At 42.7% G+C, this 16,371-nt stretch overlaps 1 protein-coding gene across 1 annotated transcript in view; it reads left to right on the forward strand.

Moving 5' to 3' along the window:
- The window catches only part of vps13b (vacuolar protein sorting 13 homolog B), a 372,358-nt gene that overhangs the window by 325,647 nt on the left and 30,340 nt on the right, over window positions 1-16,371 (forward strand). Inside the window, 1 exon segment of the mRNA XM_080472571.1 lies at window positions 13,651-13,806. Within this exon segment, the coding sequence (XP_080328697.1) occupies window positions 13,651-13,806 (156 nt within the window).

The following is a 16,371-nucleotide window of genomic DNA, read 5'->3' on the forward strand; positions in this document are numbered from 1 at the left end:
TGTCCTGACAAAGGCACGGCTCCTTTAATTTTACCCAAACTAGCTTTTTAACCACCAAACTACCATCTTCCTCTGAGTTCTTTTATCTCTACCTCCCAAAACTACACACACACACACACACACACACACACACACACACACACACACACACACACACACACACACACCCACACAAACATTCATGAATGCACTTAGAGTTAAATACGGTCTTTTTGCTCTTGTTCTTCATGGCCAATTCTGTCTCATCTGGTAGTCCTGGGACCGCTCAAGGAGGCAGGCCATCAGTCGTCCTCATGGCTCTGGTATGATACGCGTGTCCCACCTGACCCGCCCCCAGGGCAGTCACATGCACAAGCCAGAGCTACTCATTCACTGTTATAAAGTCATTTGTCCCCCTCTTGACTCACCCCTGACCTCACTGGACATGAGATCATCCTGAAAGGGCTGAACGGCCAGAGCAAGAGGGATTGTGGAAGTGCGGTGGAGATTAGGGGGAAAATGTAAGGAAGTCTAAAGGAAGGTAGCAGAGTGGTCATGAGGGAATAGTGAGCAGCTCTCATTGAGAAAAAAAAGACGTGGAAAAATGGAAGCAGGGGCAAAAGACAGACCATACTGCTGACCCTCACAGAAGTCTGTGCAAGAGCAGCACAGCCAAAAATGTGTCCAACCGCTATCTGTCCTGTATCTCCTACCTTCCTTATTTATCTTTTGCTTGTTCATCAACAGAGTGTAGATGAACTGATTGCATCTTAAGTCCTTTAATCCTTTTTCCCGTTCAGAAACTGAAAGTCAGGAGAGAGAGAGAAAGAAAGAAAGAAAAAAAACCTGTCCTAAGCGAACAGACTGACTGTTGTTTCAGCTTGAACTAAAACAGCAAGGCATATTTAAAGTCTTGCATTCCCCCGAGTGTCCGTGCAAGAGAGAAGAGTGTTTAATGTGTGCAATCTTGAGTCATCTAACCGGTGTACACATCCCATGATGTTGACATACCTTTGAATATCTGTCACTTGTCTCAGAAGAACACTCGAGCAGCATGTTTTCTCAGTGAAACTTGAAGCTGAGCTCAGGTCACTCTCCCTCTCAGTGCTCCCCCGTTCCTCTTCCTTCCACTCTCTCCGCAGCCCCGGTTCTGCCGTCAGTCACAGCCGTACAACGTCTTCAATGGCTCGATTGAGGCGGTCACGTCCTCAATGTTTGCCGTCGACCGACACTTAAAGTAATTCGTACCCGAAGTCACACATACGCACTGTGATGAAAAATGTTCTCCGAGGCCTGGAGTCTGTCAGGTCTCTTTCAGACCCGGCATGCCTTCACACCCCACATTTACCAGTAAACTATTTATAAACACAAACAGTGACCTCATTTTTGTTGATTAGAATCATAGATAGGATGGACACAGATTGGATGCAATTGCATAGTTTATATCTCACACCAACATATGCTCTGTCCACACCCTGCCGTCTCGCAGCGCTCAGGCGTGTGGTGTGGTGTGGATGGTTGAAATATCTGGCTGCACGGTACAGGATGCAGCCTAGCTGATGGAAATCCCTGTGGTTAGTGTGGTTAGCAGGGAGAGGGGCGTAAAAAAGCCCCCTGGATTTGGGAAAGACTTTTTAAGTGCCTACGGGAATATTTGCAATTTGAATAAATTGTGATTTTCTCCAGCGGCTGGCTTCTGCCATACAGCTCAGCCTCTCCAGCCCTGCCAGTTGAATGTCTGTGCGTGTGTCAGTCCGTGTGTAGTGTGCGAGTGTCAGTGTTGTGTTGACGTGCGTGTGTTTGGTTCCCAGCGGTAATGTGCTGGAGATAGCAACGCAGGGCTATTAGTGTGTGGTTAGATTGGCTGTGTTGTTAGAAGCAGGCATGACAGGGCGGTATTCGGTATGAGAGTGCGTGTGTGTGTCTGAGAGAGAGTGGGAGAACATTTTTATGTCGGTAGTTTGTGTATCTGTATGTAAACGTTTGTGCGAAGGGTGTGCGCCACGTCTTATACAACTTCCAGCAGGGTTCAATATTTGCAGCTCGTCATTCAAAATAAACCTATTGAGTCCTTCCAATGAATCTGGTATAAATCTCTGTCAAATAGAAAGTTATATTTCACTGTCTCAACCCGTTGTTTAAGAAACACTGCCCTCAAGTGAAGTGCTTTAGTCATGCTGTTCATCCAAGACTGTGGCTTGAAGTGAGGAAGACATTAGCTGCAGTCAGATTAACCCTCCCACTGGCCGAACAGGGAGGAGCTGATGAAAGGCTTTCTGATCTCCAGAGAAAACCTACACACTCCTCTTGTTTACCATCCAGAGCTGGGCTCGGTACAGGAGGAAGTCTGACTGCTTCCAGCTGACATGTGTGCGTAGGCTCTACCTCAGGTCACAGAAACAGAAGAAAGATGGAAAGTGTCTTACTGAAATAAAGCAATGGAGGAACATGAACTAATCGCTCGTGATGAAAAATTTGCCCCCGCTGAGTCATTCTTAATGGTTCATCAGTGTGTAACAGCACAGTCATTTGTCCTGTACTATCACACACTTTGTCTTGTCCAGACATGTCCTTTGAAACAGCCCCCTGGTGAAATATTAAAGAGAAATGTCATCACAGTGATTTATATAAGAGAGTCTTATAGATGCGTTGACTGACTCAGATGCATTGTGCACAGGTTATTTTACTATTTTGTTTCTGTGGTAACGGGAAACAAACTGTGAGTCAGCAGGTCAGAGGGGAAGCCGGTCCTCGGAGACGAGAACCTCTTTCAGCTTCTGCAGTGCTGATTTCACAGAACATCAGTGCTCAGTGTGCTGGAGGTCAGCCCCGGTACTACAATGATGATCAAGACCGATTCAAAGAGTCAGGATTTCAGATTTTCTTCACACACAGCTTCGAAGACATTAGTTCATCTCTGCCAGATCTGGAGTGCAGCACATACTGTATATGTTTTTCTTTTCTTTTTTTCAAAAACCATTAATATTTGTTTTGTTTTTGTTCAGATTTTTCGCTGTGATTGTTGTGGGGTGGAATCATTGTCAGATTGTAAAGATTTCTCTCCTACTAAACTTGGTGACAGGGAGTCACTTTTTCCAACTGGATTCGGTTATGCAAGCATTACTATAAATTTCATCTTTCCTGCAACTTTTTTACTCTGTAGACGGTGTCTGTTGTTCCATAGTGAGCTCTGTTTTGTCACTATGGTAATCCCTGCCAGGCTCACAGCAAGTTTGCTCCCCCGAACACAAGCATTCTGCAGAAATCAAATAAAAATACTTTATTTTAATGGAAAACTTTTCAAATTATTCCATTGCATCTTATCGGCCCACCTCAGCAGTCATACTGTGTATACCCAATGTTATATGGACATCTATGTTCCAGTGGCCTCGAGATAAGCAATATGTAATATGATATTAGGTTAAAATAAAAAGACAAACACTTTATTATGTGTACATTGGATATTGTTAATGATGGATTTCACTGGATATAATGAACATGAACAGTCCAGGTGCTCCGATCATACTTAAATTAATTGGTGACTCTGAATTGATTGTAATTGTGATTTTTGTCTTTTTATTAACACAGCAGAGTTATTCTATCCTAAATTGAATGAATCGTTTATCGAAGAAGAAGATTTTGATGGACACTACAACACATCATAGCTTTTCTGCCTTTGAAGTTTAGTTTATTCCGTATAACTGTCCAGAACTTAACTTCTTCACCTCCCTCTGTATACTTCCACCATCTTTGCATTGACGCTTTCTGAAATGGCAAATCAATCAATAGGGTTTGTATTAATTGACTTTCTTCATCAGCAGTTCAGCACTGGTGTATCTTCCAGTGCACCATGACTGATTTAGAGCCTATTTGAGGATTTATGTTTCTTCAACGGACAGATAATTTGTCATATGATAAATACATAACAACGGTCTCCCTTGTTTTCCCATAAAGCTCAATTCAGTCTCACAGGCCTCATGTGCTCATACTAGACTGTTGGATTCAACAAAAGTTCTGTGGGGACCTGATCGACCGCCAGTGTGCATGTAATCATTTTTAAAGATAGATCCGCTCACTGGGCTTACTATAGGTCTCAAAGCTTGAGCATCCAGGAGGCCTTCATGGTTAATCTCATGAACCCCATTTATTCTTCATATTCTGTTAACTCTCGGGAAGGACAAGCCGTAAGCCTGAAGTCTTTGTTATGAGAAACAGGCTCATTTGGTCAGTGCTGGCTGTTCCCTCTCAGGACGCAGAGAAACATTTTCTCCCAGCAGTTGTTGTTGGGATCCGGCTCAATTAGTGATTAATATGTCTCGAATCCCAAACTCCATGTTTGTTTTACATCACAAAGACAAAGAGAATGTCTCAATTACATCACTCTGTCAGTAAAATTTTTATTGTTTTTTTTTTTTTTTCAAATCACTGACATATATTCTCATCTTTCTGCAACCAACCATTTGGTCTTCTTCCAGTACAATGTTCAGCTCCACACACTACAGCGGCCGCAGCCAAGATTTTAACAATAACTCCAGTGAGGACAGACTCCACCTTCAACACGCACTTTTTCCTTTCATCTTCTGTAAATTTCAAGGCTGCTCATCCTTCCAAAACTCAACCCACTCCTGAGAAGAGTTTGTGTTCTCACCCTTCCTGACAGGCTGTGAGACGTCAGCGTGATATCAGGGTGTAGATGTGATGAGCCATTGGCCTGTCGTGACTGTGTTTGTGTATATTCTGTATATTTTGAGTAATTCCTCCCCGTGTGTAGTTTGTCCCAGAGGAAGCTCTCACTCTGACACGAGAAGATTAATTTAATTATCATGTTGATGAGAGCAGCACTGCTAGAATCTCAGATTTGTTTTTCTATGTAAATCTTTTTAAACATATCAATGTGCTAGCAGTTTACAAATTATGTTTTCATCCTCTCATCAAATCCTCAGCCTTGAAACTACAACAAAGGGTTTTTAAACATGGGTTACAACCCTGTTTGGACAGTAAAATCTTTTCTTTTTTGTCCCCACATGACAAAACTTTTAGTTTGTTTTATTGACCCAAAGCCTCATTGAGTGAGTGGATTTTCTTCAGTTTTCAGAAGTGTGGCAGCTCTTGTAATGATGTCAGGGTGAGATTTCTCTCTACACCAGTTCTTTGATTTGACGTGCACAGAGTCACAACAACACACGTGTTAATAATTTGTTTCCATCAACTAACAACTTGCAAAGTGAATCAATCATAAAGAAATCACAATCCAATCTGTGTTTGTTGTGACAGCTGCTTTTGTATTTCTTATTACAATGTTTTACACCTGCCTAGACCCTTGGACAGGTCAGTGAAGGTCAATATGAGCCTCATAGGACATTTAGAGACCATTAGAAAGTACCAATGAAGAAAATAAGAACATGTAAAAGTGTAAAATGTAATAGAAAATAGAGTGCAATTACAGAAACTACAATTGTTTTCACAATAGAACAACAGAAAAAGTATTATTTATTAAAAGATATTAGATCAATAAGATTAATCAGGCTGAGGCCCTGATTACACGACAATGTTTCAAGTGAAAGCTCAGTTTACACGGTAATGTTTTTAAAACAATGTGCTTTTACAAGGAAAGGGCAGAAACGGTTTAAAACGGCTGTTAGTTGTTTTTGTAATGAAACCACATGCAGAGGCGTGCAGAGAACAATATGATATAAACACTAACAATGGGAGTACACAGACTTTCGTATGGACAGACGACTAAGTTGGATTGTTATGACAGTGACTGTTGACTATAAAACTCCCAAGTCCCAGGAGAATATGGACTGGGAGTCATGACACGACAGAGGCAAACGTTGTTATTGTACATCTAATCGCGCTTGTGCAGAATATCTATTCACTATGGTCGTGATGTGCAGTAGCAGCAGTTTCCCCGTTTACGTGGAGATGTTGTCGGAGCGTTTTGTAAAAGTTCCAGTTTGAGAGCCGTTTTTAAAAAGTTGAGTTTTCAGTGGTTGGAGTCACTGAAAACTCATCGTCTCAATGAACGTCCAAAACGCAAAGAACGTTTTCCGTTCATTTGAAAACCTTGTTGTGTAAACAGGGTCTAAGCCACTTTTCTCTATTGCTCAGTTCTCCAGTTTTGAGCAGCTTGAATATTCTTGAAGAATAATCAACAAAAACACGCAGACCAGTCTGCAGCTACAAAGCCTTGTATCGATGATGTCATATCTTTTAATGATGGCCAGTTTTCGGGTCTCTGATAATTTGTGCTACAGTGAGTTCTCTGTTGCATCTGACATCCATTACTCTCCATGGATATCAATGAACATTCAGTTCTGATGACCTTGTTGCCGGGTCCTTAGCTGTTCGTCATTTAAAAAACATCTGACTCTGTAGTCAAAGTTGCTCTTATCCCAAGACTCACCAACTTCCCCCACTTCCAGCACTTTGACTGCTCCACTGCTAGTTGATGTAAACTGGCAAGAACAAAGTGTACAAAACATTTACTTGAATTTCCAGCACTGCTTCCATTTTATTTGATTTTCTCATGAAATAATCGAATCATCTGTGTGGTATTGGATTAAGTCTGTTGTGTTCTTTCTGTTGTGTTCTTTATACTCATCCTTTTAGAAATACTCATGGATAGTTCAAATACTTTTTACCAGGACTATGTACTGTCTCTTGACCAGTATCATTAAAGTTGTACAGAGCCACTGCCAGTAAGAGGCCATTAAATAGGATCAGCAGGTCAGTGAGGCTGGACCTCACGTAGTCACGGGGGTTATTTCTGCTGCGCTGTTTTTAAAGTGTTGTTCTCTGTCACCCTGTTGGTCTCTGCTTGACAGTCTATCACCAGGCCAGGACTCTGTCCTGAGCACCCCCCCACCCCTTTCGGGGAGGTGCAGGTGAACGCTCTGCACGCTGTGGTCCCACTGGTGTTGCCCTGACTTCAGCACCATGGACAGCACCCGGCTGCTGCTTCGGCCAGTCCCACAGGAGCATCCCTGGGCTGTGTGGTGCTGGTGGCATCTGTGGAAACTGTAGATAATGGGGCGGTGCGGGATCCAAAACAGACGTCTTTCCATATAGCGTACATCTATCATTAAAGTAAAGCTTGAAATGAAAAATGGGATGACATTTTTGTCGGCCTCATACGCATGAAGAGTGCTGATCTTTTTATTAAATAATTATGTGCTATGTATGCTTGAGTCCAAGAGCCGTGGAGCCGTCCGAAAAAGGCTGATGCATATGTGCTACTTTCAGTCTTTGAGGATGCTGTGGTGATTTGTTTTCTACATTTCCCCAAGCTTAAGTTTCATTACACAAATCTACCATTCTGCGGTTAGGGGTAGCTGTACGGGGTCAGTCTGTGGCACGTTTGTTTTTCAGAGACAGAGCTTGTGGTTTCTGTGCATTGTAGCCAGCCTCTCTGCAGTGAAGTGTTACATTGCATTGCACAGTGCCATGTCAAACCAACGGAGACATCAATTGCATTCATGTTGTCTGAGTTCGGCTGCAGTCAGCCCACAGTCGCTGGTAGTTTAGAGGCACTCTAGTTGTGGTCATGGTACAGGTTTCTGAGGTCTTCCCTTGCCTGAGATCAAGAGCACACCACCCACTTTATAGTTTCCTTAACGTACATTGTGTTTGTGTATACACATATGTACAAAAAGGTATGTGCTTGGACTCCAGCGGTCCAAATACTTCAGTGGATATTGAACTAATAAATGTGAGTTACATTGCACATGCCTTCATACCTTTTATAACACTTTCAAGTGTTTTTGTAACTATGCTCCTACACAGTAATTACTCCTTAAAATGAAGAAAACTCAGATCAGATTACCATGGATTGTCTGATCTTGTCTTACTTTATCCCGCTCACCTCTGAATTCAGGTTCTGCTCCTCTCTTTGCGTGCCGTCAAGCTGAGATGATAAAAAACATAAAGTCCCATGGAAAAGGCTTGGTGATGTCTTTAAGCATTTTATGGGATCTAAAAAGTTTTCCAAGTGATGCAGATTAAATGATTGTGGATTCAAAGGAACCGATTGGAACTGAGGTTTCAAATTTGTTGGTTTCTATTAGAGATTAAACTGTATGTCAAAATAAAAGTTTGGCTCTCATAAAAGACTGATGTCTGAAATGTAGTTTGTGGTGGTTCAGTGGTGCGTCAACAGCAACCTTGTTTTGTATTTGAAGCAAATGTGTTAACATTTGAAAATAAAACATGAGTAAGACACGTATACGTTCCATTACAGAGTTAGCTTGTTGGTTCTGTAACTGCAGCTCTCAAGGTTTTTAAAGAATCAGAAAGTCATTTCACTCATTTGACCAGCGTGCGAGGTATGAAAGTCACACATGAGTCAGTGAGTCTGCCTGTTTGTGTCACTTCAGTGTGACCTTCTTTTAAAATCCACGGGCTCAGGCACGATTCAATCACTTTTGACCCAAATATAGAATCATCTCTTCTTCTCTTTGGGTACTCTTCTTATCACATGATCATCCAAAAACAAAACAGTTCTGGTCTTCAGAAGTTCATGTTTTTTTTTTTTTTAATTCGATTGTTTTAGACTCAGACACTGTCTCTGTCCTTCCAAGGACCTGTGAATGCTGACTACTTCGTACCCCTGCTCTGTGGTTTTGAACCCCTCTCCTCTCATACAGCGCGCCCTTTGTCAGATGCTCTCATATAGTGCACTTGCCGCGTCTGCGTCTCCTGGATGTCTAAGATGCCTTCAGAAGAAACCAGAGGGAGAACTATGGAACAATGTTAGTCAAGCATAAACCTCTTAACGTCTCCACTGTCAACCACCGACCCACACAATGCCTTCTCTCTGTACCTTCTTCCAGCTTCCAAACCGCTTCTTAGACTTGCAAATCTGGGCTTTGATGTCATGCTGCTTTGCTTCTTTTGTCAGAAAGAGGGAGCCAAGGAGGAGAGAAACATTGCAGACAGCTGTTAAAGCCACCATAATTCCCTCATGTTACATGGGTTAGCCTTCGCTGCCCTGGCATGGATGCTGTTATGTCTCTCTCTCTCTCCGTCTCATACAAATTTTTTTTTGCAAAGGACAAAGTCATCCATATTCTTTTGTTTTGTTGTCTGGGTATAAACCTGTTTTTCATTTGTTAGGTGGCTAGCTAGCTCCCTGCTCCCAAAGTAATTTCACCAGACAAGACGGGCCTCTGTTCCATAGCCCTCCTTGTTTCATCTGCGCCTGCATAACATTAAATAAGATCGGCAGTACAGAGAGAGAGATTGTCAATCTATTTTTAAACCTTTGGTTTATGATATTGAATTCACATGATTTTAATCAACCATCAAAGATTTGTCGCAGCTGCTTTGGACCTTTCATGGAAACTTGTGTGCAAAAGCTACTGGTTTGTACCTCTCCTCCATAACCCCCCCCCCCCCCCCCCCCCCGTGTCTCATATCTCCTGTTATTGTCTGAGCGAGACGGAACGAAGGAATGGTTGTAATGCAGAGACAACAACCGTTGACCGCCGCAGCTTTTTCAGCACGTCTGCACAGCTTCCAGAAACACTGATCACGTCTCATCTGTGGACAGACACTTAATTCGTGTTATGTGCACCCAAGCACATTCCTGCCTGAGGACAATAGACGGATAGCGGTTTTAGTGGCAAGAGTGACTCCCTCTGTGTGCAGGAGCACCGGGGTTACAGGGTACTTTATGAGTGTGCGTATTACAATAGTTTTCACTCGTCTGTCCATCCTGAGTTCATCCTGACGCACACAGTGTCGAATCTACCCGAGGTCGTGACACCAGTAAGGTAACAGTCATTGCTTTGGCTATGACTGACTGATATCCTGCTGTCTTTCTTTACAGGAAACTAGTGCTTTTCTCCCGGGACAAGATTAAGCGTAGAAGCAGCCAGTAGACGTGACATCGTACCCATGATGGAATTTAGCTGGTTGATTGACTCACTGGCTATAAGTTCCAGTTTAAGCGGGTGTGGATATTTTTTCCTCAGAAGGTAACACCATTTCTGGATGTGTCAGGCCCCGTGTTTGGGTTCTGCGTCTAGTTTCCATGGTGCTATGAAATCTGGGTGATGGGATTTCAAAAAGTTCATGTGGTACCGATCTTGTGTTAAGACCCTGCACGATCTCGGTATGATCTGTGTCATCAGTCTGCACATCACATATTTGCTTTACTCAACAGGTGTTCTGTGTTAGATTAGTCATGATTTGATTTCAATCTTTGATTTGATTCATCAAAACATTAGATGTCGAACACTCAAGCTTACCTGCAGGCCATTTGGAAATGTGGGTAAACCTTTAATAGTATGTTGATATACTGTATTGTATTTAGTGCTTTTAAACCTTTGATGCTCTTATGCAGTCTGATTCGGTTCAAGAGTGGACCGTCCCTTTGTTAAATCCAACAGATGATTTATCTCTGTGGAACTAAAGTGAATCATGTTGCATATTTGCACAAACATGTCACTGTGAATCTTCGTTTTCGTTCGGGATTGGAGCCTATTATCAAAACAAAAGACATATGAGTGACCTCTAAGATCTTTTCTTAAGAAATGGGAGGGAAAAAATCCAATTCCATGTAAACTATTGGGAAAATTGTCCAGTAATTCGTTGATGTATCAGTATCATTCATAAAGTGAAGTCCACAAGAGTTTGGATCGTTTTGTTTTGCAGGCGGAGTTGTTGTTGGAAAGCAACACTGACATGAAAGTCATTAAGATCTACCCACTATCAGCAAAATAAATCACAGATGACACACAGTGCAAACACAAAATGACAAGATGGTTTGCTACACCTTCACTCCTGATTAATAATCCCTGCTCAGGTCACTGTGGTACCAGATCTGGAGCCTCGCAGTGTGTGACTCCATCAACCGGCCGTAGTATCAGTCTGTCCCCGGAGGCTTCACATTTATCTCACACTTGATATCAACTTCTCGTTAAGTAACAAATGGTTTCTCAGTTGGTTTTGGACAAAAATTCAGTTTGATAAGGACAAAGTAGGAGTTTGTGAAAAAGATGTATTTGTATATGAGATTATCAGAATCTTAGATTACAAACTTAATTTAGATTTGACTTAAAATGTCATTTTTGAGACGGCAATATCAGTTTTTTCGAAGTTAATGTGAATAATAAAAGTGATTGAAGGAAAGGCTGAGTAGTTGCTGTTTTTTTTTTTTTCTTGAAGACATGATTTAACCTTTGGTGTTGGTTTGTTTTGTTCTCATGTAATTTCAGTTGTCACCTCGGTATTTTGGCTTCGTTTAGCCACTGTTACAGTTCATACAGATCCCAGAAGGGTGTTTCATCATGATGATATGTGAAGTCAGAGAACTTAAAATTAGAGCACAGATGTGATGGTTTGTTCGTGTATCTGGGTGCGCCGCAAGCTTAATAAAAAAAAAAAACGTGTGTACCATGTTAAGGGTTTACAAATGAACACCCTTCCTCATTTAAGTCACGTGTGTGTATTTTTAAGATGTCCTACAGTATCCGCAAGTTCACAGCCCTCTACCAAGTGATGCATGAAGTGATTAATTACAGACTGAGTGAACAGTGTTTTCCTGAAAAACATCTCTAAAATTCGCCATTACAGCATGCGACCAGGCTTGCACCATGTACACTGGAGGGCCACATGTGGCCGACTGGGTTTTCTCAGTGTCATAGCAGTTGGATACGTCACAAAGAGGCAAAACAGCTTCTTATTTTTCATTCTTGTTGTCCTACGTGTCCAGCTCATGTGTGTCACCGCTGCGCTCATTTTTTTTTTTTTGCTCCCCTTTTTCTTCCTCCACTTGAGTCAGAGCAGTGATGAATTCAAACAAAAGCGGCAGTCACCGTTTGAAGTTTGAGTAGAGACATTATTATGACTTCTCCCTTAAAGGTCAAGTTGAGCCACAGGCGTGATGAAGTGCACAGAGGAAGAGGGGAGGGGTCGAGGGGTTAAAGGAGCGAGAGAAGTGTTGAAACAACAAGTCCGTCCTCACACATGGTGCCAGGGCTCCAGTGGGTTTGTCACTGCAAGATTTTATCTATAATTAACACATATCCAGTCCCATTGTGAATGTATTTCTTCAGTAACAGGTCACATGACGAGAGCAAATCCCACATTACAGTTATTTTCAAAGTTTTCCGCCAACCACCGTGATCCTAACTGGACTTGGTTATAATGTTAGTGCTGGTTTAAGGAGTCCTCCAGCGGTTCTCCACCCTCGGGCTTAACATTAACCTCCGCCACCTGGCTGTTTACGCCACTCTGCCACTTTCCCCAAGAGTTAAGTCCTCTTGAGGAGGAGATCTGAGGCGTTTAAGTCATTTCCTCGCAGCCAACAGTGAGGAGGGACTCTGGAGAAAGTGAATTCAGGCTTTGATTAAGAATGTTGTTGTAAAGAAATCTGTCTTCAAAGAGCGAGTAGAGACGGCAGTGCAGAGAAACATAGGAGGTCCTGACCAGGGTCCCCCTGCGCTCTTTGACCTCGGGGGTAATTTGTTTTTCTTTAAACAGATTGGCTAAATGTTCGGCACATTGAGGCAACGACCCAAAGTGTAAAAATGTTTTTCACTGTTTGAATATGGTCACCGCTCCTCTGGGAGGTGATTGAACTTGTCTCCCCTCCGCACCGGCTTTCTAGACTCACTCTAGACATTCTTTGTCTCCCTGTCACGCTCCCCTCTCTTTGTTACTGTTACAAGTTTGACGTTGTGTTGGCAGCAGGGCCGACACACCGAGTTCAGCGAGGTGGAAGGTCATCCTCACTGCCTCGGGTGGGGAGGCGCCTTCAGATCTCACTGCGTATTTATGATTCAGCTCCCGTACTGTGACCGTAATCTCCTGACAACACTCGCATTGTTTGACAAATGGGTGTCCTCGGCATGTTTGTTGAGAAGTGGACAGATCGTCTGTGAATGACCTCACTGGAGCGCAGGTGTCGTGGACGTTTGGACCGTCCGTTTTCCTGCTTGTGAGTGCAGATGCAGCAAGAGCTTCAACTATCAACAATTCATAACACGTCATCAGTTCATTGCGTAATGGAGAAAGAAATTAAAATAGCAGTTTTCCACCATGTGTTTGTGCCCACTCACATATTTTCAGCGCTGCTGCCATGTAGCATCCCAAAGTAGAAGGAATTATGTGGAAAATGGTCGGAAAATTGTCACCGCTGCAAAGTTGTTTGACTGTCAAACGACGGGACAACATCTGTTTACTGCTGTCTTCCCAAGTCTGTGTGTTTACACCCAGCCACACACATGGACGGCCTCCACAGCCAAGTGATGGATATGAGGCTGAAAGGGATGGGAGCCAAATTCTGTTCCCTTTATTTAGATGTGTGGAGAAAGGAGTCTTCCACATTCAACCACACAAGTACACACACACACACACACACACACACACACACACACACACACACACACACACACACACACACAGCCGCATAATGATCTTTTACATCAGCTGTTTTCCACTGGCCAGTTTGTGTACGGCCTTCCATTTCTGCTCCCAACAGCAGTGAGCCTGCTCAGGATCAGTAAACAGGAACTTTGTTGTTCATCTCCCCCTCCTACCAAAATCCTCCAAACAAAGAATCTTGTTGTTTACTTGCCTTTTGCTCAGGGTAAATAAAGGGCACGTACACTAACGTCTGATGTCTGGTGTCCTCTGTCTCTGTTTTCCTGTGTGCGTATCCCGCAGCTGCTGCACATCTGCATCGAAGGATGGGGGAACTGGCGCTGGTCCGAGGCGTTCAGCGTGGACAACGTGGGGACTCTGCTGAGGACCATCCAGTACAAAGGGCGCACCGCCTCACTCATCATCAAGGTCCTGCAGCTTAATGGTGTCCAAAAGCAGGTACTGTTTACTGGTGAAGAGGCATATTGTCATATTTATATCACATATTTATTTAGTTGAATATTGGGTTTTTTGACAGAAATATTTGAAGTCACAGTTTTTTCTCGTAATTGAGACATAGTTATATGAAAGAGAACATCGTGTTGTTGTGGAAATGTGTCTAAAGAGCTCACCTCAAAACAGGTTGAACGTTCGATGTTCTTAAAGAGAATTGATCACCCTTTCAGGAAAATGTTCTCCAAGGAATTTTGATCAATTGCAAGGTTATTACAGGATTAAGCTCATTTGCATGTTCAGCGCAAAAGAAGTGTGAAATTCATAACTGCTGCTATCAGAGTGGATAATACTCCATAATCAGACAGAAACTGTTTGATGTGATCTACACGCGAGTCGAACAGCCAAACAAAAAGAATCGTGTGAAACGGCGACTCTTCTTCAGCACCAAACGCTCTGCTTCTGGGCTTGACTTCCAGAAAATTAAATGCTTTTATCATGTGGTTGAAATATGTCAAACAAATGATTTACTTTGGTTACTTTTGTACTTGAAATGAAGTATTACATTTACTGTCTCCTAAGAACACATCTGGTTTAAAAAGATTTGTACCATTTTTTTATGGCTTCAGTTTCATCATCAGATTTTCTTAGTTTTCATAGAGTTTAAACATGTATATACGACATCTCTGGAAGCTGCGTGGGATTTAATCAGAGTCGTTGTTGTTAAATGAAAGGAGAGATCGTGAAGAGAACTGCCAACTCCAGATTGAATTTGTGGCAAGTTCCAGGCATGGGACTCAAATTATTGGCACACTTTATAGTTGACAATTGCAGATTTGAGGTGCAGCTATGCCACAGCAATAAATATGGACCAATGTTTTCATCATAGTGGAGAATGGGAGGATCCTGCAGATCATGTCAGTGCAGACCTGGGAAAAAATATATCTTTTCTCCCATCCTATGTGACACAGAGAGCTTGGGCTTCGTCCCAGCACTCATCTGAGGATGAGAACTTTTTATTCTCATTCCCATTTTGATATTGTGATTTATTATTTACATGGCTAAGAACAAACAATATTCTTTTTTTGGTTGGGGTCAGTGTTCGCTTCCTGTGTAATAGCACGAAAACAAAATCGTATGACCTATAAGCCATCCAAGAATGCAGTGTGTCCCGTAAGTCCACGGAGAGGATCACAGGAAATCAAAAAACAGCATGAACCCGAATCATAAACCAGCAGGCTATTTCACATCAAGGACGGGGATGAATCATGTTTGAATTTTTTCCACAAATGCGAGGCAGAGGGGCCGTGTTCCTGAAAATGCAGAGATGCCATGAGATTATAGCAGGGACACTTTGTTATGTAAACAGTGTCAAGTGTCACACACGTCTCCCTCTCATCCTCCAGACAAAACAGACTCTGCTTCTAGCATTCCTTCTTCCATCTGTCCTCAACTTTGATTACATCTTGTTTCCACTGGATCCAGCAGAAAGAGTCTGAGCATCGGTCGCATCCAATCTAGAACAAAAAGCCTCAGAGTGGGACAGCAGCTGCCACCACAGAGGAAGCCGGCTCCCGCCCGCCTCAGGTCACCTCGGCTCATGTTTGCTTGAGAGGTGGAGGAGTTCACCCTCAGATTGTGACAGACTGCTGTCCCCTCCCTCTATCATCTTTGTGTTGAGAGCAATTTTGAAAGAAATTAAGTCTATAAGTGGCCATAAATAACAGTCATAAAGATACAAACAACAGAGTCTTTGTAATTCTTGCATTCTGTTCAAATTTGTATTTTTCAAAGTGCACGTGGGGTGATCACAGAGCTTTTCACTATTATTATTCATCCACCCATCTGACTTCTATACTGCTTAATCCTGTGCAGGGTCGTGGGTTGCTGGAGCCAATCCCAGCTAACTATGGTGGAGGGCAGGACACACCCTGGACAGGTCGCCAGTCCATCGCAGGGGCTGTTGTTATAATTATCATCAGTAATTATCATTAGTCATAGTAGTGTTAAGCTTTTTTAATCAACTAGGTCAATTGTGATTCAGTTCCCATTTGCAATGGTGACCTGGCTAAGAGATAGCGCAGGGACACAAAGAAAAACTGTATTCTGAATGCCTTCTCACCACTTCTCTCTGTTATTAGAGTCTTCTAGTCAATACTTACTCTGCAGCAGCAGAGAAATTAGTTCTCTCTCAAGGCCGCAGGAAAATGATGCATTCATTTCAAGGTGCTGAGAAAATAACATAGAGTGTGACATGTGCGTTTGTGGGAAACATTCACAGGAGTCCTGCATTCAGGTTTAGCACCTCCAGAACTCACATTTCTCTTTTATTGATGAGTGCGTATCCACCGTAAGTCTCCTCACTCTCTCTGCGTTATCACTGTGTCACACTGTATAGTTTTCCCACCTGTCCTGTTTACTTCAGCTAAGAAACTCTTGAAAACTATCCAACTTAAGGTTGCAGGGGCTAATCCCAGCTGACAGTGGGCAAAAGGCAAGCCGCCATTCAAACACACACAGGCCATTTTAAAGTGACCACGAAACCACAAGGTGTAGTGCAAAATTCACACA

The sequence above is a fragment of the Lipophrys pholis genome, assembly GCF_963383615.2.
Source record: "Lipophrys pholis genome assembly, chromosome: 9".
NCBI classification, from domain to species: Eukaryota; Metazoa; Chordata; class Actinopteri; order Blenniiformes; family Blenniidae; genus Lipophrys; species Lipophrys pholis.